The sequence below is a fragment of the Zosterops lateralis genome (assembly GCF_965231275.1).
Source record: "Zosterops lateralis genome assembly, chromosome: 14".
NCBI lineage: Eukaryota > Metazoa > Chordata > Aves > Passeriformes > Zosteropidae > Zosterops > Zosterops lateralis.
Window position 1 is genome coordinate 3463650 of NC_139774.1, and position 27228 is coordinate 3490877.

The following is a 27228-nucleotide window of genomic DNA, read 5'->3' on the forward strand; positions in this document are numbered from 1 at the left end:
AAAAGTGAGAATGGACGTGCTGGCTGTTTTTAAAAAACAGACACACTTGGAATTACTCAATGTAATCTCAGCAAAGGGACCTGCTGATAGGAGGGTGCCTGAATTGGTTGTGCAGGACAGATAAAAGTCTATCATGTCCCTGTGGTAATAATATGGTTTTGTGGATTCTTTTTGAGATACAAAAATCTTTGTAAGAAGTAGCCAAAAAATAAAGTACTGATATAATGGCAACATAATAACTTTTCATCAAAACTTGTATATTTTTAGTTTCGCTGAGCGATTCTTTATTTGAAGGGATGCTAACTGTAATTCCATCGTTAATTCATTAGTTCCTCATTATGTACAGTTCTGACAATAATCTTTAATTCTACAAAGAAGGATGTTTCAGGTACTGAGGTAAATTAAAGAAGTTTCTCTTAAGTGAACATTTTCTTCTTTGGGTGGGCTTACTGAGCTAGACTTGCACAGAAGAGTAGCCCACACCTATGCAGATAATATGACAATATTTTTATGCATGTATAATGTGAGTAAACACATAAATGTGTTCAATTACATGGAATTAGGGTCCATGGGTGCTTACTTCTATGTAACAGGCAGAGCATTTTCAACCCTCTGCTGTGCTTCCTTGTTTACTTATTTATACTCAGAGAAAGGAAGTGGTAAGGCTGACTAGCTGAAACCTTTCTGAGAAGAGACCATTTTGTGCCAGAGGAAGCAGTGTCTCTCTGGAACGAACTCACAGCACAATTTGAATTAACCAGAACAGTTCCTTGACAGAAGCAGGTGGAGTTTGGGTAAGGAATTCCTTGGAGGTGGCCATACAGAGGGGATCCACGGCTGTGTCATGGGCAGCACAGCTATGAACATTCTCTGACTGCCTTGGGGACAAACCAGCCATGGACCTGCGGAACGTCCCCTACCGCTCCGACGTGCTCACCTGGGACCCAGATGACTTGGCAGAATATTTCAGGACGGTGAGTTTGGCCATGTTTTGTCTTTGTCTGATGGAGGAGCAAACTGCTGTAACATTGGGTTGGGCTAAATTCAGATATTTTATAATGGGCAAAGCTCGCTGCAGAACTAAAAGCAAAACCGCTTTCAAATGAGAAGCTGAGCTCAACTGGTCAGTGAAAATGCATCTTGAAAAGCATTTTTAAATTGGGCATAAGAGAAATTCATGGTTTAGTTAGAGAAAATAAATGTTACTACAATGCTTGTTGGTGTAACACACAGTAACAGCTGCGGAAGGCACTAAGGTGTGAAGATTACAAGTTTTCTGTTTCATCTTCAATGATTTTCATAAGTAGTATTTTTTTCCAAATTGATTGGTGTAACAAATGAGTCTCAGAATGTCTTTGTTAATCACATCCATGGCTAGACTTGTAAAACTTGGAACACCTTGAGCTTAATTTTGAAATAACCTGGAGTTTATTTTTTTTCGATGGCTCTTATAACTCTGTAAGAGTCTTATCTGGCGAGTCAAGGCAAGTTTGATAATAGAATGCAGAACTACTTAATAAAGATGAGCTGATCAAACACAGAGTCTCTGTATATACCAAATCTCCAGAGAAGTGACACTGCCAACTACGTATATGCCCCTAATTTTAGGGTGCAGGAGTTAGTGGCACAGGAAAGTGAAACCAAAAACTGGAGATGGAATAGATGAGATCATTATCAACACGTAACTTCAGACAAGTACGAAAAACATTACAACAACGGTGCAGGGGAAGTTGGACCACCATTTCCAAGAAATTAGGAAAGGAAAAACGGCTTTCTGAAAGATCTGATAACAATATTGTAAAAGGATCAACTGTAAGTTCTACCATAACTGAATGCACATTTATCCATAGTGCCTCCCTTCTAGTGACCAAGATGCTCTCCAGAATAGAGATTATGGCATTCCACTCTTGGGGAGCTAAATCAGGGCAAAAGCTGTTTAAGTAATCTAAAAAATCTGGGTAAGACAAGAATGTCAGCCCAAGTCAGCCAGCTCTGGGCACCTGTAACCAGATCTTGTCCCCAGATAAATTCAGAGAATGAATGAACCGATGAAGAACCAAATTTTCAAATAATTTCTGATCTTCTGTTTTGTTTTGTTTTGTTTAGAAAAAGCAAAGATGTTCATATTTGTGACATTCCAAGGTTTATTTTTAATAGCTAAACAGCTTTTTAAATCAATTACATCAAGATTTAGATTAGGTCTAAATCACAGTGATGTGTTGCTTCCCTCTGCATACAGACTTGTGCTGGTAACATCACAATAACACTCACTATGAAATAAATTATTTACAGATTTAAATCCTCAGTCAGCACAAAAGTTTTAATCTGTATCCTAAAATATTTACCAGAGTTAGGTCTGTTTCCTCGTTTGAATGACTGAAGGTGGCTCCTAAAAATATCCTCTCTACTGTTCAGTTGTTTCCTGGATCAGTTATCACGTACACCAAGTTATGATGTTATGTGAAAAAATGGGATATAACCACAAAGGACATAAAGCTCCCTGTAAGAGCTTCTCTGCTTTAGGGGAGCTATTCCAGCAGCACAAGGTGCTTTGTCTGCATAACTTTCACTGACTAAAGTTTCAGACAGAATAAGAGTAATTTTTTCATCTCGAAGCCTCCAAAAGCCACTTTGTCTGTCTGCTCTTTGGGTTCCTTCTGACATGGACCTCACCAACTTGAAACAGAAGAACTCCAGATCAAAAATATAAATTGTGTTCTTACATTATGCCATTACTGTTCAAATAATAATAATAAAAAAATTAGGACAACTGTTGGAAATATTTAAAAGTCATGCTTTGTGGTCAACCTATACATGAGCAACTTCTAAAGAGCATATCTGTGTCCTAAATGCTACTGGAAAAGATAATACTGTGGAAAAACTTTACAAACATTATAGATAATTTCCAGGATTAACAAGTGAGATTTCCATCCAGAAAGGAAAGCTTTTGGATCCCAACAATGAATTCTGTGACTGGGATCAGTCGGCTTTAGTATTCCTGGATTTTTGGGCTTTTGCTCTACTTCAGCAGCTGCTCATCCCAGTCAGTACCACAATAATCCAGTTTTTCAAATACTTCTTTGGGCTAGGCAACTGTGAGGTGGCTTGCAAATGTGAGGAATAACGTATTCCTAAATGGATGAAAACCCTTAAGTTTACTAAAGAATATCATAAAAATCCATGTTTATGGAACAAAACGAGCCATTAAGGCAGGCCATAGAATACAAAAAGGTATCTTGGAAGCATCTACTCAAAGCCAGCCAGAGTTTGAGTATCTTTATTGATTCTTATAATTAAGAGTGCAATAATCCTCTTCTTCTCATTGACAGCTAAAGTATAAGGACTGTGAGAAAGTCGTGAGGAAGCACAGCATAAATGGACAAAGGTTTTTGGTAAGTGGAGTGGTAAAATTTCTTCCTGTAAAATTCCAACCAAGTGATGTTTTTGACTCCTCCTTATTTTGCACTGGCAGATGAAGAGCCACATTCCAGGGGGTTACTGAGGTATAAATATGGGAGGTAAATGCTTTTGCTAAAATCAGCCAGACAACTTGCTTTAAATATAGAATGCTGGGAACCCAAGCATGTTGTTCAATATTATTAATATTTTTAGTACTTTGTAAACTGACAGGGAAGTTCTAAGCCAATAATCCTGTCTTGAATTCCTCTCTTCCTTTATAGGAAGTTCTTGTTTTCAAATATTAACTACAGAAAACCACATTTATTAATTATCCTCTCATACTAAACAAGACACAGCCCTGCTCAGGATGAGTGGCCTTTCATTAGAATAACTCCTTCATTCCTCTATAGATAAAATTAGATTTCTTCTGTAGCAATACACAAAATCAACAAATTTTAAGAGCATCAAAACTAGTAAGCAAAGTCCCAGTGGCTTTAAATCAACATTGTTCCAGGCTTGGCTTAATTTTAGAAAAAAGCTGATAACTTCCACCAACGTAACAGCTGTTTCCATGTCTTAAATACACATCCATGAAGGTGTGTAGGAGCTTTTAGTATTACTGCTTTTTACTTTTATTTTCAAATATTATTTTTATTTCTCCAGAAGTAGTAATTTTGGTCTTCTGTTTAATTAGTCATAATGGGGAGATCTCTACATACCTCTCCTAAAGTTTTGTATTTTTCAATTTCTTGTCCTAATATTACGTTTTTTGACATTTAATTGAAACAAAACGTAAAGATTTTCGAGCCCCAAGGATTTGACCCCTCCCTCCTGCTGGAGGGTGCAGTCGGCATTATTCATGGAATTTATCCTCCCAGCCCCCAGGAGATCCTCCTCAGCTCAAGCATTGAGGATCTGTGGCTGGAGTGGGAGTTCTGGCTATGGAAACATAATGACATTCTGGGAGTTTGTGAAGTGCAAATAGAAAGTGCAATAACTGTGTGATTTCTAAGTGATTTTTGGGATTTTCTATTATTTCCAGAGTGTTTCTGTAATTAGCTCAGAGTGCAGCAGCTCTTCAGAGGCATCCCAGCAGATTCGAAGGATGTTTTCAGCTGCTCACCTCTTCTCAAACTCTTTTTAAGCTTTTGAATTACTTGGCAGTTGTATAATGAAAAAAAAAAAGGAAAAGATTCACTTGTTAAACAGAACCACAGAAGAAAATGTCCAGTAAAATATTCCAGAGTACAAAGCAATCTGGAAAAAAATTGCTTCTCTCTATGAATGGTTTTCCTAAGAAACATCTTTTGTGAGTGACTGGAAACTGCCAAATTACATTTGCACAGAAACAGCTGCTCAGGCTCAGTGTTTGCTGGATTTGTAGCTGTTGTCAGATGTACATGATAAAACCTGGCATAAAAATGTTGCTCTAAAATTAATCAGAATAAATCCTGATTTCAGAGTCACCTTGGTGTGTCTACTGGCTACCACAAGGAAAGCCCTATTGAGCTGCAGCAGGAATAAAACCAAAGGGGTTCCATGTAACTTATTCTAATAAAAATCTCTATTAAAATCTCTATTATTTCAAACAGAAATGTGGCCCTTGTAAAAGAGTTTATACCTCTAGTATTTGTCAGGTTTATCACCAGAACTCCAGAGAGAAGCTTAAAAAGCCTTTAGAAAAAATATGATGCTTCAGGAAGTACTGCAGGACATTTCCATAAAAGCAAAAAGTTTTTCCTGTGTTTCACTCCTCCCACAGGCAAAATAGTGTGGAAAACCACAGAATTTGTTCTGTCCTGATCATTGACATTGACAGCTTTGTGAACCAATGTGTAATTAGAAACCTATTATTGTTACCAGTAAAAAAGACAAAAAGAACCAGACTATCATCCCTGTTCCAAAGAGAATTCATGAAGTTTGTGATTAACCCAACAAAACACTAAATCTATGAATTCCAAAGTTTTCAGACTGCCTGAATCTGTCCTAACTGTGGCTTTGCACATGCTGGAGGAAGAGAAGAGATGACTCTGCATGAGCATCAGGAAAGGTTTCCAGAGAGCACATCTCAGTCAGGAGGAGTCTCAGTCCAGTGGCTGTGTTATGGTTGAGGGGGGAACAAACATCCTCCCCCATCCCTGTTTCTAGAAAGAGTTTTTTAGGCTACCCCAGGCTGCTTTTAAGTCCAAGGAATTTTCCAGCTATGTGTCCCCTAAAACATGGGATTTTTTATGTACTCTGTTACAGATAAGGTTCTTAGAACAAAACTCCAGCCAAAGGTTCTGTATTTTAAAATCTACAATTCTGCCCTGAAATTTTGCCATCATGCACCATCTTGCCTGTTTTCACTGTGCAGATACAAAGGAATTCAATATACCTGACTCAGGCTCATGTAAATATCACATGTATTCATGCCATGTTTTTTAATAGATGTGTATGACTTACTTGGATAAGTCACAGGGTGTTCCATGGACAATTTTGTCACATATCCTGTATGTTTCCTTTCCAGAACATGTCTGAAAATGATATTCAGAAATTTCCAAAGCTAAGAGTGCCGTAAGTAAAGTCAAACTATTTTAATGTTAAAAATTATTTTAGCTGTTTTGCAGTGAAGTCTCATAGGAAATATCAGGCAAATGATTTGTGAGTGATTGGTTAGAGGCTTGTTCATTGGAGCATACTGAGAGAAAAAGAAGAATATTCCAAAATAAAATGGGTGTTGTCATGACTGCTCAAGCAAAATGATACAAGAAGATTGTCTGGGGGATGTTCAAAAGAACTCGTGCATAAATTCTTTGATTGACAGCAGCTACACAAAGGTTAAACTTTCATGCAAGTATTACCTTTGAAGTATGACTTAACTGCTCACTGTTTAACTGTTGACTTTAACTTAAAGGAAAAAAAAAAGTCAGTTAGGTCCACAACAGCTGAGGGTTTGAAATTGTTTTCATGTGCTTTTGCTTTGGGTGGGTGTTCAAGAGAAATCAGTCTGGGCCATGTGATTCAATGTTCAACAGCTTTCCTCAGCTCCTGTGGATTAGGCCTTGAAAAAGTTTCCAGTTCATCTGAATAGCTTCCAAAATTTCATAGAAGTTACTTAATGAAGAACAATAATCCCATTAAGTCAATACTGAGTAAGAGAAATTGGCTTCTTCTAATAGTTCATGGTGAAAAATGAAGGATTTTATTTTGCTATGAGTTCTCTGCTACATATTTAAGATGAAGGTTGGAAGGTTTCCAACTATGAGATACTTGGAGCTCTTCATGGTCTTCCAGACAAAGGAGGGAGGAAAAAAAATGGAATTCAAGCTGTTCCAGCATGGCTGTGTCTTTGTTGTTCATTTCCCAGTTCCAGACTCCCTCCCTTCATGCATATCTTGATTTTGCTACACAAGATACAAATTGCTTTGCCTTTTCTGGTGCATCAGAGCTTGTGGAAGGTGTTTTGGGGAAGACAAGTGTGAAGTCCCTTGTGCCCTTAAAGGAATTTCCAAATGCCTTGCCCTGGAAAAGCAATGATATATACCTTTCCCAGGTGTAACAGAGGCCTCCCCCCATGGATCCTTGCAGACATTGTGCAATCTGTTTCCCTGGGTTTCACAAGTCCCTCATTTCCCCATGGTATCCCCTTTCCCTGTTTCCCCATTGGTTATGGGGCCTGGTGTCCTGTTCCTCTCTTCTCTATGGTCACTTGCCCCCTGCTCTGCCCCCTGTACCACCCATGAACATGAGAGCCTGTATAACTGAGGGAAACCACCTGATCCCCCTCTTTTGGCCTCCGGATTCACCTTCTGCACGTGGAATAAACACCTGCTGGAATTGCTCTGGGGCTGGGAGCCCTCTGCCTCTCTGCTGAGCCAGCCTGGTAATGTTTGTGGATGTGTGAGCTGGATTTGCTGCCTGAATTCTTCTTGAGCAGTTTCTCTACTGGAGAGGGTGTCTGGGATCTAGAAAGGCTGTAGCTGCACTCAGAATAAGACACTGTTACAGACAAGAATATTGAAGAGCTTTGTGCTCATGGGTGAGCTGGTGGGAAGAGCTGAGCCCAGCAGGACACCCTTGTTCAGATCAGATAGGAAGGGCTCAATTTGAAAACCTTGGATGTGACATACTTTTTACAATCACATCTATACTTTCACACAATAAATATCCTGATAATAGGGGTTGGTGGTGTATGTACCATGTGTTAGTAAGGAGGTCCAGATATTATTTTAAAAAGATGCTCTGATGTCTCAGAATTTCTGAAGTCTCTTTCAATTAAAAGAAATATTTAACAATGTTAATGATAGACCAAATCGTCTGTGACAGACTCATCTTACCACACTGTAGAACTTGTAATTCTCTGATAATTTGTCCCACCTTAGCAGTCCTTTACCTCTTGTTCTCATTGTCTGAGCTTTTAATTTTGAGAACTTCTGGTGATTTACTTTCAAATTTGTCAGAGAAAAGTAGTCAGTGGATTGTCTAATAAACTCAGACATACCAGAGATATTAATGCCATAGGTGAATCATTAAAATGAAATTTTACCATGTGGAGTTTCTCCTACCTCCTAATTGAAACTATTGATATCTCCAAATTTGATTTTCACGCCCTAGAAAAAGTGAACAGCCTTTTTTTAGACAGGTCTTTTGGGTTTCTCACTTGTTACACCCTAGCAGAAACTGAACAGCATTTTCACTCAGATCTTTTGGATTTCTCAACAAGAAGAGAATTTGAAATCAAGAGCTTTAAAAGAAGAATGAAGCTTGGTGCACAGCTTGAGGAACTGAATAAATAAGTAGATATTTAAATCTGAAGGAAAGCTCTGGAACTAAGGCCTCTATTCTCAGAATTTTTCATACTTACAAACAAGCAAAATATTCACTGGAATATGGTGATTATACATGCAGAAAGGTCCTCCATGTATTGCCACTGTTTAAAACAAGAATTTAGAGCTTTAATAGGGAAGAGAACTGGTTCTTGCTAAAAACAACCAATCAACCAACCAACCAACCAACCAACCAAAAAAAACTCCCCACAACAACAGTAAACCAAAAATCCACTCAACCCCAAAACAACCCTCCTGGATAGAGTTAATGGGTAGAAAATATGCCGTTTTAAAAAATATTAATTTCTTTACTTGAGAATCTCCCCACCCTTATTGAAACACAAAGTGCTGGTTGGTGGCTTCTGCTAGAACACATTCACCCTCTTCGTTTGTATCATAATGCAAACCTCAACTGGTTGTGGCAAGAGTTCTTCTACAAGCTCAAAGAGGCATTAACATATTATACTTACACTACCTGATACTTAATAGCAGTGCTAAAACCTGAGCATATTCTGTAAAATGCTTAATATAAATAGCAGGCATTACACTTCCAGCATTGGGCAGTGAGAAAATGTATAAAAGATGCATTAACAAGAGAGATTGTTCCTCTGTAAATATAGCAGGAATATTCTGACCTACATGGAGCCAGTACCTGGAATCACACAAGGTTTGCAAAGTACAGGCTGCATCTGTACAGGCCTTGCTGACCATGAATCTCTGAGCAAACCTGCTGCTCAGGCTTTGAATGGAACTGTGTCGTTATCTGAGGGTGATTCTGTGACTTTTCAAGAATCAAAAGTAGGTCATGGTTGTCATTACAAGGTATGACAGGTCATTTCCTGAATCTAATTATAAAACTCTACAACCTTCTGTTATTACTAATGGATTATTGTTTTGAAAATTAATCTCCACCAGCCCTGTTACAGGTGCATGTCTTCATAAAACTTTTGGCTTCTTTATAAAAACCAAAAGAACCCCACCAGGTTTAAGCACTGTTTTGAAAATTAAGATACTTCTTAAAATCTTTAGCACTTTCCATTGAAAGGGCTGAACTCTTTCTGGTTCAAACTTTTGCTTTAAAAGTTATTATTAATACCACTATGTTTAAATACACACCTGAATCCTCACAAACAACACACTGTCCTGAAAGAGATACACTGGTGAGACTGGGAAGGGATTTGGTGTATTTTACACAGAGCAGACACTGACCATCAGTCTTAAGTGCTAAATGAGACTCAGACCTAATCATGAGGGGGTTACTAACATTTTGATAATAAATCTTATGAAGCAAGAGGCTAATTTACAGCTTAAGAGAAAAACAGTTTTCCTATTGTTCATTAGCACTACTGCCAGTCAGAGAAGGCCATGAAGTTTTATACTTGTGGAGAACAAATCTGAGTCTTGCAAAATATTTTAAAGCACATTCAACAGAATGTGCCTTACTTACTGTGGCCAGAATTCAGAAACAGAAAAAGTAAAGATTTAATCAAAAAATAACTCTGGTGGTTGGTTGACACCATGTCATAAACACTGGAGTTAGTCTGTCACTGCTATTGTTTAGTAACTGGAGAGAAAAGGGTTCCAAGGTGCCAGGACTCTGTTGACCCTTCTGGCTATTCCAGCAGCAGGTTCATGGCAAACCTGAGATTTGGAATTTCCAGACATGTGGAAAAATCTTAAGGCATATCCCACAGCACTCCAAAGTGTCTCCCATAGCAATGGCAGAAATTTCCAGTAGCAGAAACTTATCATTGCACTCATGGCATCTGCCAGCTCAGTGTGAGACAAACATGGCACAGTCTGAAAGTCATTCTACTTACAGAACAGTAAAAGTGCAAACATAAAAATTGAGAAATCTGCGCTTTCTCTGTTACAAATGTAAGCCTTGGGCAGATGTCAGTGCATGTGCACACACACTCTCAGCTGGGGTCTAAAGGCTGTTGCAAGGTTTGGAACATAACTGGTATTCAGTCTGTTTTGAAGTCAATCAAACAGCATTGCATCTGCCCAGCAGTCTTCTCAAAGGCCAAACCAAAGACTTGAATCACCAACTATGCTCTTGACAGTGCTCAGTGTGCAACTGTGCAGCCTCCTGCCCATAGAGAAACTTGTATTCCACCTCTCTTACCCATCTGAAGCCCTTTGTCCCAATACATGCAGAGTGGATTCTCCTCATGTCAACAGTATCTGCAGTTAAGTGAACAAAAGCCAGTTCTGGAGTCCTGCTTTGGGGGCTGGTTTTGTGGTTTTTTTAAAAATTTCAACTTCCTGCCAATTTTAAGTTTAGCAACTGGTGGAGGAGGTAGAAAGAGAATGAGAAGTCTGAGTAACATTTTCTGCAAGTGCTGTTGCCTTATCCTCTCCCATCATCCACTCCCACAGCTCAGAGAGCAGTGTGGTTTTGGTACTTCCTTCCTCACATGGTGACAGGCTCAGCTGCTCAGTGCACCAGTCTTCCCTGAGAACATTGCTTGTTAAGTGTGACCCTCCTAAAATTTGCTTTCTTTTGATAAACTCTCTGAGCCATTGGTTTGAAGCATTTCAAATAAACTACAAGTAAAGATTAGACACTGTATTTTAAGCATTATGTGATTAATTTTTTGGCACAAAGGTAAGGTGATCAACTTCTTCCCATCAGTTTTCCCTCAAAAACCAGTTGGTGTGAATCCTCATAGCAAGCCCAGGTTTAGTCAAGAAAACTTCCAAACACTCAGGTCTCATTCACAACCAGGGAAGTCTGAACTCTAAGAATTATTAGCTCCAAAACCAGAGAGCTTGATTTTACTTCTTAAGCTGAAAAAAACCCCAAAAAACCACCAGACATTCTGAAAGATCCCCTGCCTCTTCTACAGCAGGCAGACAGCCACAGACAAATTCCATAATCCACTTCTTGACCAAATCACTGATGTCTGCAGGGCACTGCTCACCCCAAGACACTTCCTCATGTCTCACATGGAATTTGTTATTCACACAGCAACTTCCTTATCCCCTGCAGCGAAAGGACGTATCTTGTGCAGAACAGTGTTGGTTCCACAGGGAAGAAGAGCAAGGGCACTCCTGTGCATATAACTTGGTGTTTCTCTTGCTTTATCCAACTTGCTTGGGTAACAATGTCAGATTTAGACAGCTGTAGTCCTTCAGAAATTGTTAACACTTGTGCATGTGCTTATTTCAAAAAGGGGAAAACGTGATAATATTGACTTCAAACCAGAAAATTGCAAAATACTGCCTTAAACAAGAAAACATAAACAATATTCTTTCTCTGGATTTCTCTTTCCATACTTGGATCCTTGAGTGCATATCCTTAACTTCACACCACTCATCTTCATCCTTTTCAGGCAGCACTATCACCCTGATCCAAAATAACTTCATTTTGTTGGCTTGTTTTTCATATTAGATGTCTTGAAAACCTGTCTTCCTCCGGTCCTGGCTCAGAAGAGCAGTTAGACATAAAAGAGGCACTAAATAGGTCATTTGGAAAAACATTAGGGGATTGTTATTGCTGAGTAGCAGAAAAAGACATGAAAGGAGAAGAAAAACAAAGTAGAGTGGTAATTGCCTGGCCATAAACAGATATTTTACAAAATTGTTATCAACTTTGACTGACCCAGTCTAACATGTGTGGGGAAAAATTCTACATTAACAAACAAGACTTTACAGGATTCAGAATCTGAGACAAACAGACATGTTAAGTTCCTGATTTTTTACATAATAGTTATACTTCCACAATTATTGGCTCTGATAGATCTAAACAATACAAGCTGGAAGTAAAATGGGTTATTTTTAACTCGATGCATGTAAATAATTTGCTTTGTTTGCCACAGGACTTTCTCAGTTGGATGTTCCTCAATAAGAAATAATGACAATTCAGAGTCATATCATTGCTCATCCTAAGTTTTCTTTGAAACAAAATAATCATAGAGGCAAACTTCATTAGTAGCAGAGCAGAATACTGGTCTCTTAGTAGAATTAACCCTGTTAATCCCAGTACTAACTGTCCTCCACTTGGAAAGATCTCTCCAGGCATACAATTAGAGTCTTTTGATATTCCACGAATATTTCTGCCATGCCCTGAAAATGGTCATTTCCATCCTAAAACATGGAATTAGATCAGCGTTTCCCCCTTCTGTGCTGGAGAGATTCTGGATGCGGGATGGCTTGGCTGCAGAGGAAGGAACACAAAAACAATAGAGAAGAGTCTCAGGAAATTTAATCCCTGCTTTTGCAGCCATAAGCTGTGTTTTCCTGAACTTTTATTTGCTTTTTCCATGCAAAGTCATACAAATGCCATGGCCATTATTTGAAGCAGTGTGATGTCTGCAACACCCAAAATCCTAAGGCTTGCTGGGTTTAATGTTTATTTTTAAACACAATCCAAAAACATGGGGTTTTACCAAGGTAAAAACAGTCTAGTTTGTAGTTGCATGTGCTGGAGCACAACTCAGCAGTAAGATGGTAAATTTAGTGGTTTTATCACATAGTGAATAATAATAATGAGTTACCAGATTAAATTTAGCAAATGCTGAGGGATAATGACAAAGAAAGTTATTCAGCTGCTTTTACAAGTGATGGGTTTCAAGGGTTTTTTTTAAAACTATTTTGTTCTTTTTTTTCCAATAGAATTGTAAGTAAATTAAGCCAAGAAATAAACAAAAATGAAGGGAGGCTCTCTTTCCTTCCGAAATGGTGAGTAAGACAACTCAGCTTCCTTGTTTAAAGCTTTCAGATAGATCTTTTCTGGACTGGTTTTCATTTGATCAATAATGCCTGGATCAGAAGTGCAACCTGGAAATTCTATAAAATAAAGCTCTGTTTCATTAATGTCATCTGGTATCAAATATCAAATCCTGAGCCCATGAACACCCCAGATACTTCTGCCATGTCCAGGACAAAGTAACGTTTGCATGATTCATACAATTTTCCACCTGAGCACGCAGCCTTTAAGAAGGCCATGAAGCCTGGGCATTTATTATAATAAATCATCATTAATGCAATCCACAGATCTATACATCATGATACTCTTCAATTTTTAATATTTGTCACTGAATATAATACTTGCAAGAGAACAAGAGCAAAAATTGCAAGAACATTCTATGAGAAAAGAACAAATTATGACCCTACACAATGAAAACCAAGTCCAGTCTACATGACATGGTTTTGCATCATCTGATAACATGATTTTACACACTTCCATTCACTAGAATCCAAAACTAGAACTGAAAACCATAAAAACCTTGCTTAACCTTACATTTATGAACTTGACTTTGAAGTCTCTGTTTTCAGTACTGGTAAATGTATTTACTGAGTCTCCTTGCTTCAAACCACTTGAATTCTCTGACTTCATTTCTTCTTGGAACAGTTCAGATTTTATTAGGATCCTCTATGTAAATACCAACTAATTTTTTTTGGCATTTTGGACAGAGTTAAACTCATCTATGTAAACTTCTTTCTACTGTAACAGTTAACTATTGCCTTTATTTGCAATAGAAGTGTCAAGCATTTAATAGAAAGAATTTATTTTTTGTATCTTTGTTGCAGGGTCCAAACACAAAAATCTCCAGAACACACAGGTAAGTGTATATTGGCAGACCCAAAAAACAAAAGGTGTTTAAAAATACTAAAATATTAAATTAATACTCGCAGAGCAGAGTAAACAGAGGGGACCAGGGTTAGGAACCAAAAATCCAAAACAATAAATGAAAATATGGGAGTATAAAGAAAGTTCAAAAAAGAAAGGCATAGATGCAGGACAATAGGTAAGAAAAAATGTTTTTAAAGAGAAAAGATGGTGAAGGGAAGAGCAGAGACTTTTACCTGACAATCATCAAAATGTCTTTCTTTAACCCAATGAATTGTATCAGTGCTTATATATTTCTGTTCCAGCATCTCCACCCCTGCCCTTCCTCGTAGCAGCACTGTATTAGACAGGGAAGCTGACATTAAAAAACCCCAAAGCCTTCTGTTATGAAAGCTAAAATAATCTTAAACAAGGACATAAGAAGTCTGGACTCATTCTGAAAGCATTTTGTTTCAAATTATATAATTTAAATTGGAAGTGGGACAAACCTGAAGTGCCATCACCTAGATCGTGTCAGAATGGGCAGCTTTATCTTAGTTTTGGATCAGGATGTTATTCAGATGACTGCCAGCCTGCCTCTGAAAGAACAGCTCGTTCCTGTGGCACAAGGCTGGGGTTCAGAGCTCACCTGGGATTTGTCGGGTTCTTTCCGTCAAGTTACAACGTCTTTGGCAAAGCTGCTCATGCTGAGAAATGTGTGGTTGTGTTTCTTTCCCCAGGGTACGCTCAGGATGACGGTGGCTGGTCTTCATTTGTGAGTATTTGGGTTAAGAAAACTCCGTGGCTCGGGGGGGGGGGGGGGGGGGGGCTGTCTCCCCCTGCACGGCTCGGGGCAGCTGGGGCAGGAAAAGCAGGAGCAGGAATGATGGGAGTGGCTGCACACAAGTTGCCTCACTGAGAAAAGGGTCTGCCCCAGATATACAGAATTGCCTTCCACAGAACCACAGCTGAGTTTTACATGCCTGTCTCAAGCTCTTAAAAGAGGTGTCTAGTAGATGCAAATTGCTGTGTTCTTCAATGGCAAATTCTTGCCATGTTATCCTCTAGGGCCAATTTGTTGAACAGTAGATTTTTTTTTAAGCCCTTTAGGCTGCAGAAGTTCCTTCTGCCTTTTGGCATAAGAGATGCCTTGACAAGGTCATTGGGTGAAACACACTCACCTCAGCTGCTGATGCACAGCCTGTGTTTAAAGATCTCTGAAGCTGACCAGTGCTAATGGCTTTTCTTCAAAAACAAAAGGAAGAGGTGGTTTTAGATGACACTTGTTACGAAGTTCACAGGAGATTTGCTGCTATTCTGGGAGCACAAGAGATAAGAGTAACCACCTACAGAGCACTCGGGGCTGTGCCAGTGCAGAGGACTCTGGAAATTCCAGCTGTGGTACCAATGACAGATGGAGTGTTCTATTTCTCTCGAGCCTTGGCACATTGCACAGATGTGCAGTGACCATATTGACACTGTCACCTTGTGAGGTCCTGCAAACGAGGATGGTTTGGGTCAGGAGGACACCAAGACCTAAATCAAAGACCTCCATTTTTATGAATAATTTTCAAAACTTGTGTTGCATGCTGTGGAGGACATGTTAGAAAGCAAGAATGAATATCAGCACTATCAACTGCTACTGCATTGTGCTCCTAGGAACACTGGCTTGTCTGCTGGTGTCTTGTCTCTTCCCTAAAACACTTCATGCATTTCAGTAAACTTGCACCTTATCTTGACCTCTCTCTGCACTCACTGTCATCAAATGATATTTGTTTCCTTTCTTAAGCTCTTGAGTGCTCCATGCATTAGTGGAACGTTGCCTTCTTTCCCTATATTATTTCAACCGATTTTTTCCCCCTCAAACTGCTTGTAAAAATTTGGTATTTTCCAGAGTGAAAAACACCACAGTGAAAGGCCACAATGAAACTGCTCTGAAGGGTTTAGTGTTCTCTTCCAGCATCCACTTTTTATGCTCGTTTGCCAGGATGATGATGATGACTATGAAAGCCCTGATGAAGACCAGGAGAAGGATGATGAGGCTGACTATGAATCACCAACAGAGGAGCCTGAGGAAGCAGAACACGACAGTGATGGCTACGAGCCACCTCCATCTAATAATGATGAAGCACATCACAATGTCATATTTCCTGCCAAGTCACTTCCAAGCAGCACAGATTATATAGGTAATTACTAAAAATTAAATGCTATTGATAATTATTAAATGCTATTCATAAAATTAAATTTTCTGATGTTATCAGCCACATTTTAGGTGGCTGATAATGGAATATAAAAGGTTTTTCCTTGAAGGTAACAGTGTAGTTCATGAGCAAGATCTAGTGACACAAACTCTGTGGGTTTGTGACTTTTAAAGTTACGTTTTCTACTTTGGGCAAACTCTGTTGGAATAAAGATTAGTTTTGTGTGATGTGTGCATTATTTGGCCTTTGATTTGAACCTGTGTGAAGTTACACACATGTACATACTGCAGTAGCTTTAGCAGTGCAACCTTGGACAGAGCAAGTTGCCAGAGCCATGGCAAAAAAACTCGAGTGAAACTTGGGAAAAGAACAATCAGCTGTCCCTGCCTGTCATTTTTGTTTTATGTCTGATTCCTCAGCAGCCTGGAGGTGTGGAGTCCATTCAGGAGCACAAAGCTGCCATTCAGACTGGCTGGTGTTTCACACACTGTGCTGCAGGGAATGAAATTAATCCTGTGGCCAAGAGCCTGGCAGGGGAGTCAGCCCCACAGGGACAGACCAGCCTGGAACACCCAACACAACATACTGATCCTAAAGCAACTGCCAGTCAAATCTTACAGCAATGTCTTTATGATTTATTAACTTCAGTAGTCAGGTTCTTGTAAAAGCTCTTTGTCATAGAGATTGAATGGTATTAAATAACCAAACCCTGTGTAGTTGTTTAGTTTAAGATTTTTGTTTTCTTTAGACAGACCTTCAACAACCAGAACACCACATCAGCCTCCACATCATCCTCCAGTACCACCCCAGCGACCTGGCCCAGCCCCAGGACCAACCTCATTTGGGGGAAGAAGTGCTACTGTATGTTCCTTTCTAAATATCTCATCTATTTCCTATCCCAGGACCTTCTTAGGAGTCCAAGAGCAGGGCCGTTTTTATCCACCTAGTGTATGAAGAGGAAGCCATCAAAACAGATTTGAACTCTGTTACAAGGTGGCCATTGTTCAAGGAACAATTAAATTTCATGGTGAAATACATTTAATTATTTCATATTACTTCATTGATTCTTACACTGGAAATATACACCATTTGTGAATGCCTCTCCCACATAAATTATATATTTGTTAGAGATGCCTCTGCTTTGAGAAAAAGGTTATGTTTTTCCAAGCTATACTTCTAGCAGTTACCTAATTGAATTAGGACCATGTGAATATTGGTGACCAAGATTTGATTCCTTTCTTTTTCCTGCCATGAATACTTCAAAACTGAAAGCTCTTGTGCTGTTGGCACTATAGGTTCAGTGTTTGCCAGAACAGATGTACACTAAACCTATGAATGTACACACGAGTAAAGGTTTAGGATGTCATGGAGGGACGTTTGGTCTGATGCAGTGTCACAGAGACACAACAGCATTGTTGAAGCTCCTGTCCCTTTCCTTTGACGATATACCCCCCTGCTTCCTGAGGAGACATCTCACTGGAGTGTTGGGAGACACAGCAGATGGAGGCAATTCTACATCCAACCAAACCCAGTGGGTGTAGGTGATGCCTCAGGAGGGTCCCTGGCTCCTGCCCTTCCTGCAGTGAGAAGAGACCTACTCCTTGTGCTGTCCCACACAAGACTGGCAGATGTGTGTGGTGGGGTTAATACACTCAAACAGAAAGGTGAAGACACATTTTAACCATTGTTAAATCCTTGTTTTAGCTGCCAGCTTTCCCTCCTCCACCGAGCAACAACGACTTGAGTAGAAACATGAAGCCCTTGAAACGTGAGTACAGCTGGTGTTCTCTTTGTAAAGCTTTTCCCACAGACTGTGCAGCACTTCACTTCTTCCTCTTTTCCCTCAGTTCCACTCTCTTCTGCTACTCATACAGGAGTCTGAATTGTTATTTTAAGGAGTAACACCAGTTCTAATCTTTGCAAAATAAAGATATACTGACCTATACCAGCAAATGATCTTACACTGTTGTTGTGTTTAGCCCCAGCTCCTTCTATAGACAGAAGCACAAAACCCTCTCTGGATCGCCTTGCTCCCCCATATGAAAGAGAAAGCCCAGGATCAGGTCAGTATTTGCTTACATTAATATCACTGGGGTTGCTTTAATTACTGAAAATCATCAGTTTGTGTACAATTAATGCAAAAGAACAAGGCTCAACCAAATGTAATCAAAGTAATCTGTTTATGAATAAATCGTGTGAGCAGAACTTACAAAGTGGGAGAGAAATTTCATCTAGAAAACAGCAACCATGGGTCCAACAGGTGAACAGAACAACATGATGAGAACTCCGTGCAATAAAGGTTCGATGTACAGTTAAGTGATTGAAATATTTAGTAGATTAAAGAAGGAAATCACCTTTGAATACAAAGGTAACGAAACTCAGCATACACTGCTATAGATAATGTGGCAACAGACTTAAAAGAAGGCTGAGAATTAATAAGACCTTGAAAAAAATGGCATTTCCTTCAGACTTGAAAACCACATTATACGAAGTATCTACAGATATGACTCTATAATTTTATTATCTAAACTCTTATCTGTTATATAATGGCAAAAAAGTATCCAGTAGTTCAACATTGAACTTTAGATAATGCGATTGTGACACATGCCATGTCGAAAATGTTTAAATTTCTCTTTAACAAGAGAGACTGCAATTTTACCATCACTTGCAAAGCCACAATATTTTTCAGGCTTACGTCTCAGGATGAGAGCTCTTCGACCCACAGGATTAAGCGTCAATTTTATTCATAACTCATTTATTTCATAGGAAGTTTAATTAATTAACTTACATTTTTTCTAAATGTAAACTTTTGCTGTTTTCAGGGAAGAAGCCAGGCATTCCCGAAAAGGTAATTTTTTTTGTTGATTATTGATAGTTTTTGCCTATTTTGATACACTTACACATTCTTTTAACTATTCTTTGTTGTTTTACAGCCTCTGGTTTCACAACTAAGGTAAGAGTTTGCCCTCTGCAAATAAGCCTCTCATTGCCAGTATTCCCCAGTTATTTCTTAATAAGCAGTTTTTGCCTTTATTTCATTGTCTTGCTCCTGCTTTAGATCCCTGGGAGAACAGTTGGCAATGATGCCAAAACCTCCTGTCCCACCAAGTGACAGATATGAAAGAGGCAACCCGCCTCCTCTAAGGAAGCAAAGCCCTGGAAAGTAAGTGCTCATTTAATTGAAATTCAATAAAGGAGAAATGAAATTTAACAGAAATATGGACAAGCAACACAGGATGGTCTGATTTACTGGTACTGTGTGACAGCAGGGTCTGTGGATATCAAAGTTTTGGTTTATTAATAAGCACAGGATGTGCTTGAAGCTGCAGAAAGGTGTGATTGCAGAAAAACTCTCCCCAGTCATATCTGAAAGAGCCTTTACGTGGGGTATGACTCACTTCCAAGTCATACAAAGATATACATGATCCATGGTTTTTCCACCAGAGCAAGTTCTTGCTCTAGGGAACATTCTTACTTGAATTCTATTGCTGTTGTTTCAAGGTGTTGGAAAAGGAAAGCTTTGCTTTCATCCCATTGATTTTATTAGCCTGCAAAACTCCTCCTTAACAGCCAGCAGCAGAACTGGATCATCCCCCAGCATTTTCTAGACAACCTGGGGGCTGAACACTGACTAAACTTACTTAAAACAAGAGAAGAAATAGTTGAGATCTGCTAATCAGCCAGGATAATTTATCCTGAACAAAGCCTGATATCCTTAGGATGTGCTCCAGCAGTGTTGTCAAATATTATAAATGAGTTCAAGGCTTGAAGACTAATGTTTCATCATTGTACAAACTTGTTTTAAGTTCTAGTCTTACAATCAATTCATCTGACATTTTCCTTATTGATAAAATCAAGATAGGCTAACTAAGGACTAGAATAATGCCTTAAATTATGGCTGAAAATTAGAATCTTAGATGTTTTTATGAGGAAAAAATGTTTCTGCATTCATCAGTCTTTAAAACTTACTATAAATTCATGTTCTAGTTGATAATATGGTCTAATGCACATGAAGTGAATGAGTACTATTTCACCTATGATGAGTGTTTTGTTTTCATTTCAGGCAGAGTTGGCCACCACACAAGAAAAATGAAGTAAGTATAGTCTCAAAGCAAGTATTTTAAACTATAGGGGTTACAGTAAAATTAAGTGTCTGTATAAACTAATAGTGCTGGGAAGATAACCTTGTTTCTTTTATGAATTATAAGGAATACTCATGGATTTTTCATAGCACCTGGGGTGTTTTCAAACAGTTCTGCTGTGTCAAGCTCAGTTTGTTCCCTGTTTATCTTGGATAACATCAAGAATAAAGCCAGAATTTCTTCTACAATATGGGAGAAGTGGTTTTGCTTAAAGATTTGCGTTTCTGGGTATTTTTTCAGCTTAAGCTGACCTAAAAGTTTCACTTTCAGATAACTCTGGGAGCCCACACTTACTTGAAGGAATAAGGAAAGTTTATATCTCCTGAGAGTTTCTGGCTATTTTAGATCAAGATGTGTTATGGGACATCCAGCACACATCTTGTTTGTAAATAATGGCTGCACTCTAATGTGAAAACTTTAAAAATTATTTGGTGTTGGATGAAGACAAAACGCCCAACATTCTAGAGGGAAGTGACAGTGTAGATATTAGGAGTCCTTGTCTACTCAAAATTCAATATCTAGATTTTGTTTAGTAAAACATTCCTAAGAACTTTACTATAATATGTTGCTAATTTTTTTTTTTTTTTCTCTTCAGGAAGAAGAAGACAGTAAGTATTTCTACAGTGATTTTTCAAACTTAAAATTTTTCTTTGTCTTAGTTCTAAAATAATAAAGTAAAAAGGAAATTATTTCAGAGTTGGTTGCTTAGAGCCATTTCTAAAGTCAGGTGGTTCCTTGATAGGCTGTAAAATTCTTCTAAAGTGCCTCATGCAGATTTATATATCAAAGCCACAAACCCCAGGAAATCAATAGCTAATAGCTTCCTTCAGTCAGCCAGTTACCAGCCAGCAGGATTTCTTATTTTGAAATACATTGCGTTAGAGAGATTTGTGTTCTGCACACAAACAGCTGGGAACAGAAATCTGGTGTCTCCCAGTCCTCAGCAAACCCTGCTGGCACCAGGCCCTGTGCAATGTTAGTCACTTTTATGAATAGAAGCAGAACTTCCTCCATGTACCAACAGTTTTCTAAATTACTGCAGAATGCTGATTTCTGAAATTAAATTGGTAAAGTGACTCCATAACAGAAGCAGGACATTTGGCCAAGTCTCTATGAATTATCACTGCCTGTAAGCCTCCATAAAGAATAAGGTTATTTAAGCTGTGCAGAGCACAGTTAACCTGTTCCACTCTTACTGCTAGTTTAGGTCTGAGGGCACAGCAGAAAAAAAATGTTTTATTTCATGCTAGGAGAAATCTCAGAATGATGTTCAAAAAGCTGATATCAAATCTCCTATTTAGAAGTAACATGACAGAAAACATGCACCACCTTCAGCTCTGCTGCAGTTAAGGTACCTGAATTGTGGCTTATCCAAAACAGAAGTTAGAAAATGTAAATGTTGCTCAAGCCAGTTCCAGTTTATTTTTAATTTTAATACCTACTTTTAAGTTCTCAGTTGACCATAAGAGTTTCCAATGTGTAACTAACACATCAAGGACTGTTTATTGCATTCTGTTTATCTAATTAAACAGCAGTAAGGTAGCATAATTTCTTCATTCTACTTCATTTAAGAATATCTCATGTAGGATTTAAGTTTCCTTCTCTTCCTCTCCACAGCTGCCCTCCAAAGACCAGTGCCACAGCTGTCTTTGCCCCCATACAGCTCCAATGCATTCCCACCCAAATCTGTCAAGCCTCCACCCAAGCCAGTATCCAACAGCCTTCCTGCTGCAGAAAGGTTTGTTTCACCATTATTGGTCTTTCCTTTTGAATCTCAATCTCTTGGTAGTTCATTACTGAGACTGTGTCCTCCTTGCTTCTACAAAATGCTAATTAGGGCTGTTCCTACTATCCAGGAGAATGCCTTCTTTTGCTAGAGCCCTTAAACAAATTTTGACTTCTGATGTACCATGCAACAGACTTAGACTTCGATAACTTAGAGTGGGCTCCTTGAGTCCATTTCTGATTACCATTTTCTAATCTCTGTATTTTTTTAATGGCTCTTTGATGAATTCCTCACACTTACCATCATTCTCTGGAACTGCTGACACCCAAACAAAACAAATACTGCAATAGCAATAGCAAGGGCATATGCAAATTGAACTATTCCTATGATGAACACTTCTGCTTAGATTCAAAGAGCATTGCCAAATATTACTGTAGCAGAGGCCCCCAGTTTGACTGATTCTCTCCCATAAATCAAGTCATGAGAGGGTGTTTTTGTTGTGCAAACAAAATTAGCATATTTATCTCAAAGCCTTTTCAACAGCTCATTTAAGCAGAAGAGAAATATGAACAGTAAAGGAAAGGAATGCAGGCCATTTGTTCTCAATTAGGTGAAGAAACAAAGAATTAATAACAAAAATTGAAGAACAGGACTCCATTTTGAACAGTTTGTATGTGAGTTGAGGTTGGCAGAGATCTCTGGATGTCTTCTAGTCCAACTCCCTCCCCAAGCAAGGTCACCTTGAGCAGGCTGCCTGGTCCAGATGGCATTTGAAAATCTCCAAGGAAAGAGAGAGATTCCACAACGTTTGTGGCAACCTGCTCCACTCCTTGGTTGCCCTCACATTAAAAAATGTTTCCTGATGTTCAGAGGGAACCTCTGGTCTTGTCACTGGGCAACCTGAAGGGTTACCTGGTTCTCCCTTCAGATATTTTTGTGCTTTAAAAGACCCCTCCTGAGCCTTCTCAGCCTCCAGCTCCCTCAGCCTTTCCTCAGGTGGGAAAAGCCCCAGATGTTGCTGTCCCTTCCCAGCTTGCAACAATGTGAAGCCGCATTTTTATCAACAATGTTACAGAAACCGCAAGAAAAATAACTCTGTAAGTGGAACCCTGCAGCAAGAAAGGGCTGGTGAGCTGCTCCCTGTGCTTCCAGCTCTGGGGGAAGGACAGAGTCATTCCCTGTGAAAACTCCACGAGCTGAAGGACTTTCTTGCATTGATCCTGGTACAGAAGTCTCAGTGGCCTTTACTGATTACCTTATTACCAGATACTGAGCTCCAGATAAACTTAAAGGTGGATCCACTTACACAAAAAAAGAAGGAAAGAAAAACAAAAAAGAAGAAAAGAGAAGGCTCTCCTCACCCTGCACAGGTCTCAGAGGGCTCTCACAGTCTGTAAAACAGACACAAAGTTCAGATCAGGCAATCAGAGCACAGAAATGTTGTAGAGAAATGTATTTATACTGTCTACTTTTTTTTTTTTTTTTTTTTTTTTTTTTTTTTTTTTTTTACAGTGCTAGAAATCTGTCTTCAACTGCCTCCCTACCAGCACGCTTCCATCCAGGTTTGTATCCTAATTCTTACTTATTATTATTATTATTATTATTATTAAATTTTTTTTTTTCCCTATGGATGTTTCTGCTTGGACTGAGAACAGAAAACTATCAAGTTCCTGAAAGGCATCTTGTGTACCTTACTTAGTCTGAATCAAAGATTTTGGGGTTTTTTTCCCCATGAAGTTTGGGCTTCTTGCCTAGTTAAACCAGTGCCAAAACTTCATATAACCATCTTTTTCTGTACAGTACTGCGAGCTGAGCTATGCAAATCACTGTGGTATGCTAATAGTCCCCAAAAAGGCTAGCAAATGCTTTTCATGTGAAATATGCTCCCTATTTGTCTTGTAAGAAAAAAAAAACAAAAAGAAAACTTAGACATCGATTGTTTTACAAGTAATTTTTTTGCACATGGTAACAGCTATTAATGACCTACAGTGACATTTTTTACTTTCTAATTGCTGAGAGGGCAAGGATTGCAAAGAGACAATATTACTTCTGCCTCTAAAGAAACCAAGATGCTCTTAAATGAGTAACTGTGGTGGAGAAGCTGATAAAATGTCACCCCTATTTCAAGTTCATCTGTTCTTATGGAAATCTGAACTGCAAGAGCTCAGTTAAAGTCCCTGTGCACCAAGGATGGAATTATGTGAAGAACTTGGTTCTCAAAGATAAGCCTAAATCTAATTTCAAATAATTTCTAGATGTCTCAGTACCAGGGTGATACAAATACTTCATGCTTCATAAAATCAAGATCCTACACCCTGGGTGCACAGGTGATGCAATTATTTTCCTGGTTTTAACATTGCTTTTCTACTTTTGTATCTCTGAAGGCAGCAACAGCAGATCTCCTTCAAGAGGCCCAGCTGACATGAGACCCCCATTGCCTATTCCTAGCAGACAGACTGTTCACCAGACAAACACGGAGGAAGATGAGGTACAAAACATGAACCATAACTATAAAGACAGCAAGTTTTCTGGTCTTGAGAGAGAACATCTTTCAAAGTTGTTTTTCTAGTCAGGAGTCACTGTCAGGACACTACTGAGTGCTTTCAGTTTCCTTTTCTGTGTCAAACTGTAGAGGCTTATTTTGTCCTCACCAAGAAAAACAACAGTAGCTGAACCCTAGCAGAACAAAATAAGGAAAATACTTGTTTGCTGGATTACTTGTTTTGCACATCTGCCTTCGAGCAGCATCGGACTTTCAGTTCTCCTTCCACAAAACTTGGATGAGTAAAGGACTCCTTCTTTTAAGTGCATTTTTCCTTCACATTTCCTTAAATAAAACAAGTTTAGAGCAAACCACTCGTGGTGATTACACCGCTGGGCAACCATAAATAGTACATTCACAGGAAGTCTGCATTATTATCTCAGATGATAGTTAAAAAACAAACAGACAAATGAAGGCAAAGGATGCCTTGGTGACGAATGTTCAGGCAGACAAAAGAGAACACGCCACTTTACTTAAAAGTTATTTGGAAATATCTGTTTTCTTTGCTCACCGGCAGGGGCATTATAGCTAGATCTGTAATATCTTCAAATTTATCAAAGTGAGCAGGTGATTTAAACCAACTTAGCAGCACTTTCTATACCATAATAAATAGTGTGATCTGTGACACACATACCCTCAGAGATTCTGCACACAAACCCTCACATATCTGCACACATATCCCTCACACTGAGATTTCTCTCTCTTATTTGCATGTTGCCATTCCTTGGCAGCTGACTTTGTCCTTGTCCTGTCCCCCAGCCCCAGGGCTCTCTGAAGGATGAGTGGTACGTGGCTTTTGTCACCCGGCCCGAGGCAGAGGCAGCGCTCCGCAGGATAAACAAGGTACCTACAAAGGGCTGGCCAGCCCACCCTCTGCTAGCCCACAGAAACCAGCAAAATGAAGTATAGCTTCAAAAAAAGGCTTATTTGTACATGTGGAAATAAATTAAAATCGTGAAGCTAAATAGAACTATTGCTGTGGGAGTTGTGGTTACCCTGTGCTGCTTTACAGCACTCACCCTGAGCTAAAGATGTGTGGGCACTACTCCAGTAACTTGTATTAAAGTCCAGCTTATGAGGTTCCATTCAGTGCCTTTAAGAAAGGGATTTCAATGGAACACTTGTCAAAATAGATCTGAAATTAAGAAAAGCAGAGAGAGTGATGCAGTATCACTGCCTTTACCTAAATCACACAGAGAGTGTCATTATTTTAGGCTGTCTATAAATACATCATGTAGGAAACGTGATTGGTACCCAGAGGAAATGAACTTCTCTTCTGGTTAAAATGGTGTGAGGTTTGCTCTTTGATACTTTACTTCCTCTTTTAATGGAATCTATCCCTCATGCAACAGCATTCCTACCTTCCCTTAGAATCTGCTTTTTGAAGTAGCAAACTGAAAGACAACACATTTGTTGAAAGACCTAAATGCTTTAATAGTGCATTTTCTCTTATCAGAAAGGAAAAATATTTCAGAAAGAAGAAACACTTAAAAACACAAGTGCTCTAGTGAAAGTTGTTACACTGATCAAACCCAGAAGTGTCTGCTATTTGTCATCTTTCACTTTTTCATGTTTCAGGATGGAACATTCCTGGTGAGAGACAGCTCACGAAAAACTGCTTCTCACCCTTATGTACTGATGGTGCTGTACAGAGATAAAGTGTACAACATCCAGATCCGGTACCAGGAGCAGGACCACTTATATTTGTTAGGAACCAGCTTAAAAGGAAAAGAGGTATTGTGTGTTTTTCACACTACTTCTCTTCATTGTAAGGTACCTCCTGCCTCATTCCTCAGGTGACTGTTCTCCTGGGCTTCTGCTTATTGGCTCAGAGTTACTCACGGGAGAATATTGTTATTGCTGGAAGCAGAATCAGGTTGTGCTGTTTGCACTCAGGGAATGAAGGGGTGGCCTTAGAACTACTACAGCCATTAGAAATCCACGTGCCTGCTTAGGGAATGTTTGTTTACCACTGAGATACCAGATAAGGGAAATGCAGGGCTGAGAGCTAATCCATACCTGCCAAGTTACAGCTTTGCACCTTGGTGGCTCAGCCCCAGGACTGTGTGGATTTCCTGGCAGCTGACAGACTGATCAGCACATTCCTGGCAGTTCTGATTGAGACAGAGCCCCTGAACTGATCAGCCACCTCTGAACTCTCAAGTTCTCATCAAGCACAGTGACAACATCATGTATTAAACAGACCAAGGCTATATAAATTAATTATGCAACATTGCAGCAGCTTGTGCACAGGGTTACTGAGCTACAGATACGGCAGGAATGAGAACAGTTGACCTTATATATGTATTTATAATATTGATAAATATTTAGAATTTAAAAAAACCTTTTGTTTCTACTGGTCACTAATAATTCTGACATTTTGGCCTTAGCCTTCTCATTTTTTTTCCATCCCACAGGAATTTTCTTCTGTAGCAGATATCATTGACCACTTCCAAAGAACACCCCTTCTTCTGATTGATGGAAAAGACAGAGGTTCAAGAAACCAGTGCATGTTAAAATACGCTGCAGGACATATTTAAATGAAACTTTAGAGAAGATCACATGGTACTGAAGCCTACTGCAGTTTCTAAACTTCAAGGTATTTCCCCTTTCAGCAAACTAAAATCATGAACCCATTAAAATTCACAGTTTCAAAGAAAAAGGACTATGTTATTTTTAAATTACACCTTAAATACAGTACTTTATAAATAAAATTTTCCTACTAAGTGTTTATTACTGTCCATTAATCATACAGCACATGATAAATTTTTATCTTCCAAAGTATGTATATCTTCTTGAAATTATTTCTACACCAAATTTGATGAACCATAAATAAATATCAGTACAAGTCTC

At 39.0% G+C, this 27228-nt stretch overlaps 1 protein-coding gene across 1 annotated transcript; it reads left to right on the forward strand.

Moving 5' to 3' along the window:
- The first annotated feature begins 544 nt into the window (after nt 1–544).
- Nucleotides 545–27148, forward strand: LCP2 (lymphocyte cytosolic protein 2). The gene is made up of 21 exons (XM_083871542.1): nt 545–974; nt 3330–3392; nt 5909–5955; nt 12828–12893; nt 13746–13777; nt 14505–14539; nt 15752–15950; nt 16714–16826; nt 17670–17733; nt 17945–18028; nt 18788–18813; nt 18899–18918; nt 19024–19128; nt 20029–20059; nt 20703–20715; nt 21725–21845; nt 23346–23395; nt 24218–24321; nt 25135–25218; nt 25954–26109; nt 26793–27148. The coding sequence occupies exons 1-21, from the start codon at nt 897–899 to the stop codon at nt 26913–26915; spliced, it is 1614 nt and encodes a 537-aa protein (XP_083727668.1). The 5' UTR covers nt 545–896; the 3' UTR covers nt 26916–27148.
- The last annotated feature ends 80 nt before the right edge of the window (nt 27149–27228 follow it).

Bases quoted from the DNA above. Each gene is read 5' to 3' on its own strand.
- LCP2 (XM_083871542.1), top strand. From the start codon at position 897: ATGGACCTGCGGAACGTCCCCTACCGCTCCGACGTGCTCACCTGGGAC. The intron at 975-3,329 runs GTGAGTTTGGCC...TCTCATTGACAG, and splicing joins TGGCAGAATATTTCAGGACG to CTAAAGTATAAGGACTGTGA. The intron at 18,814-18,898 runs GTAATTTTTTTT...GTTGTTTTACAG, and splicing joins AGCCAGGCATTCCCGAAAAG to CCTCTGGTTTCACAACTAAG.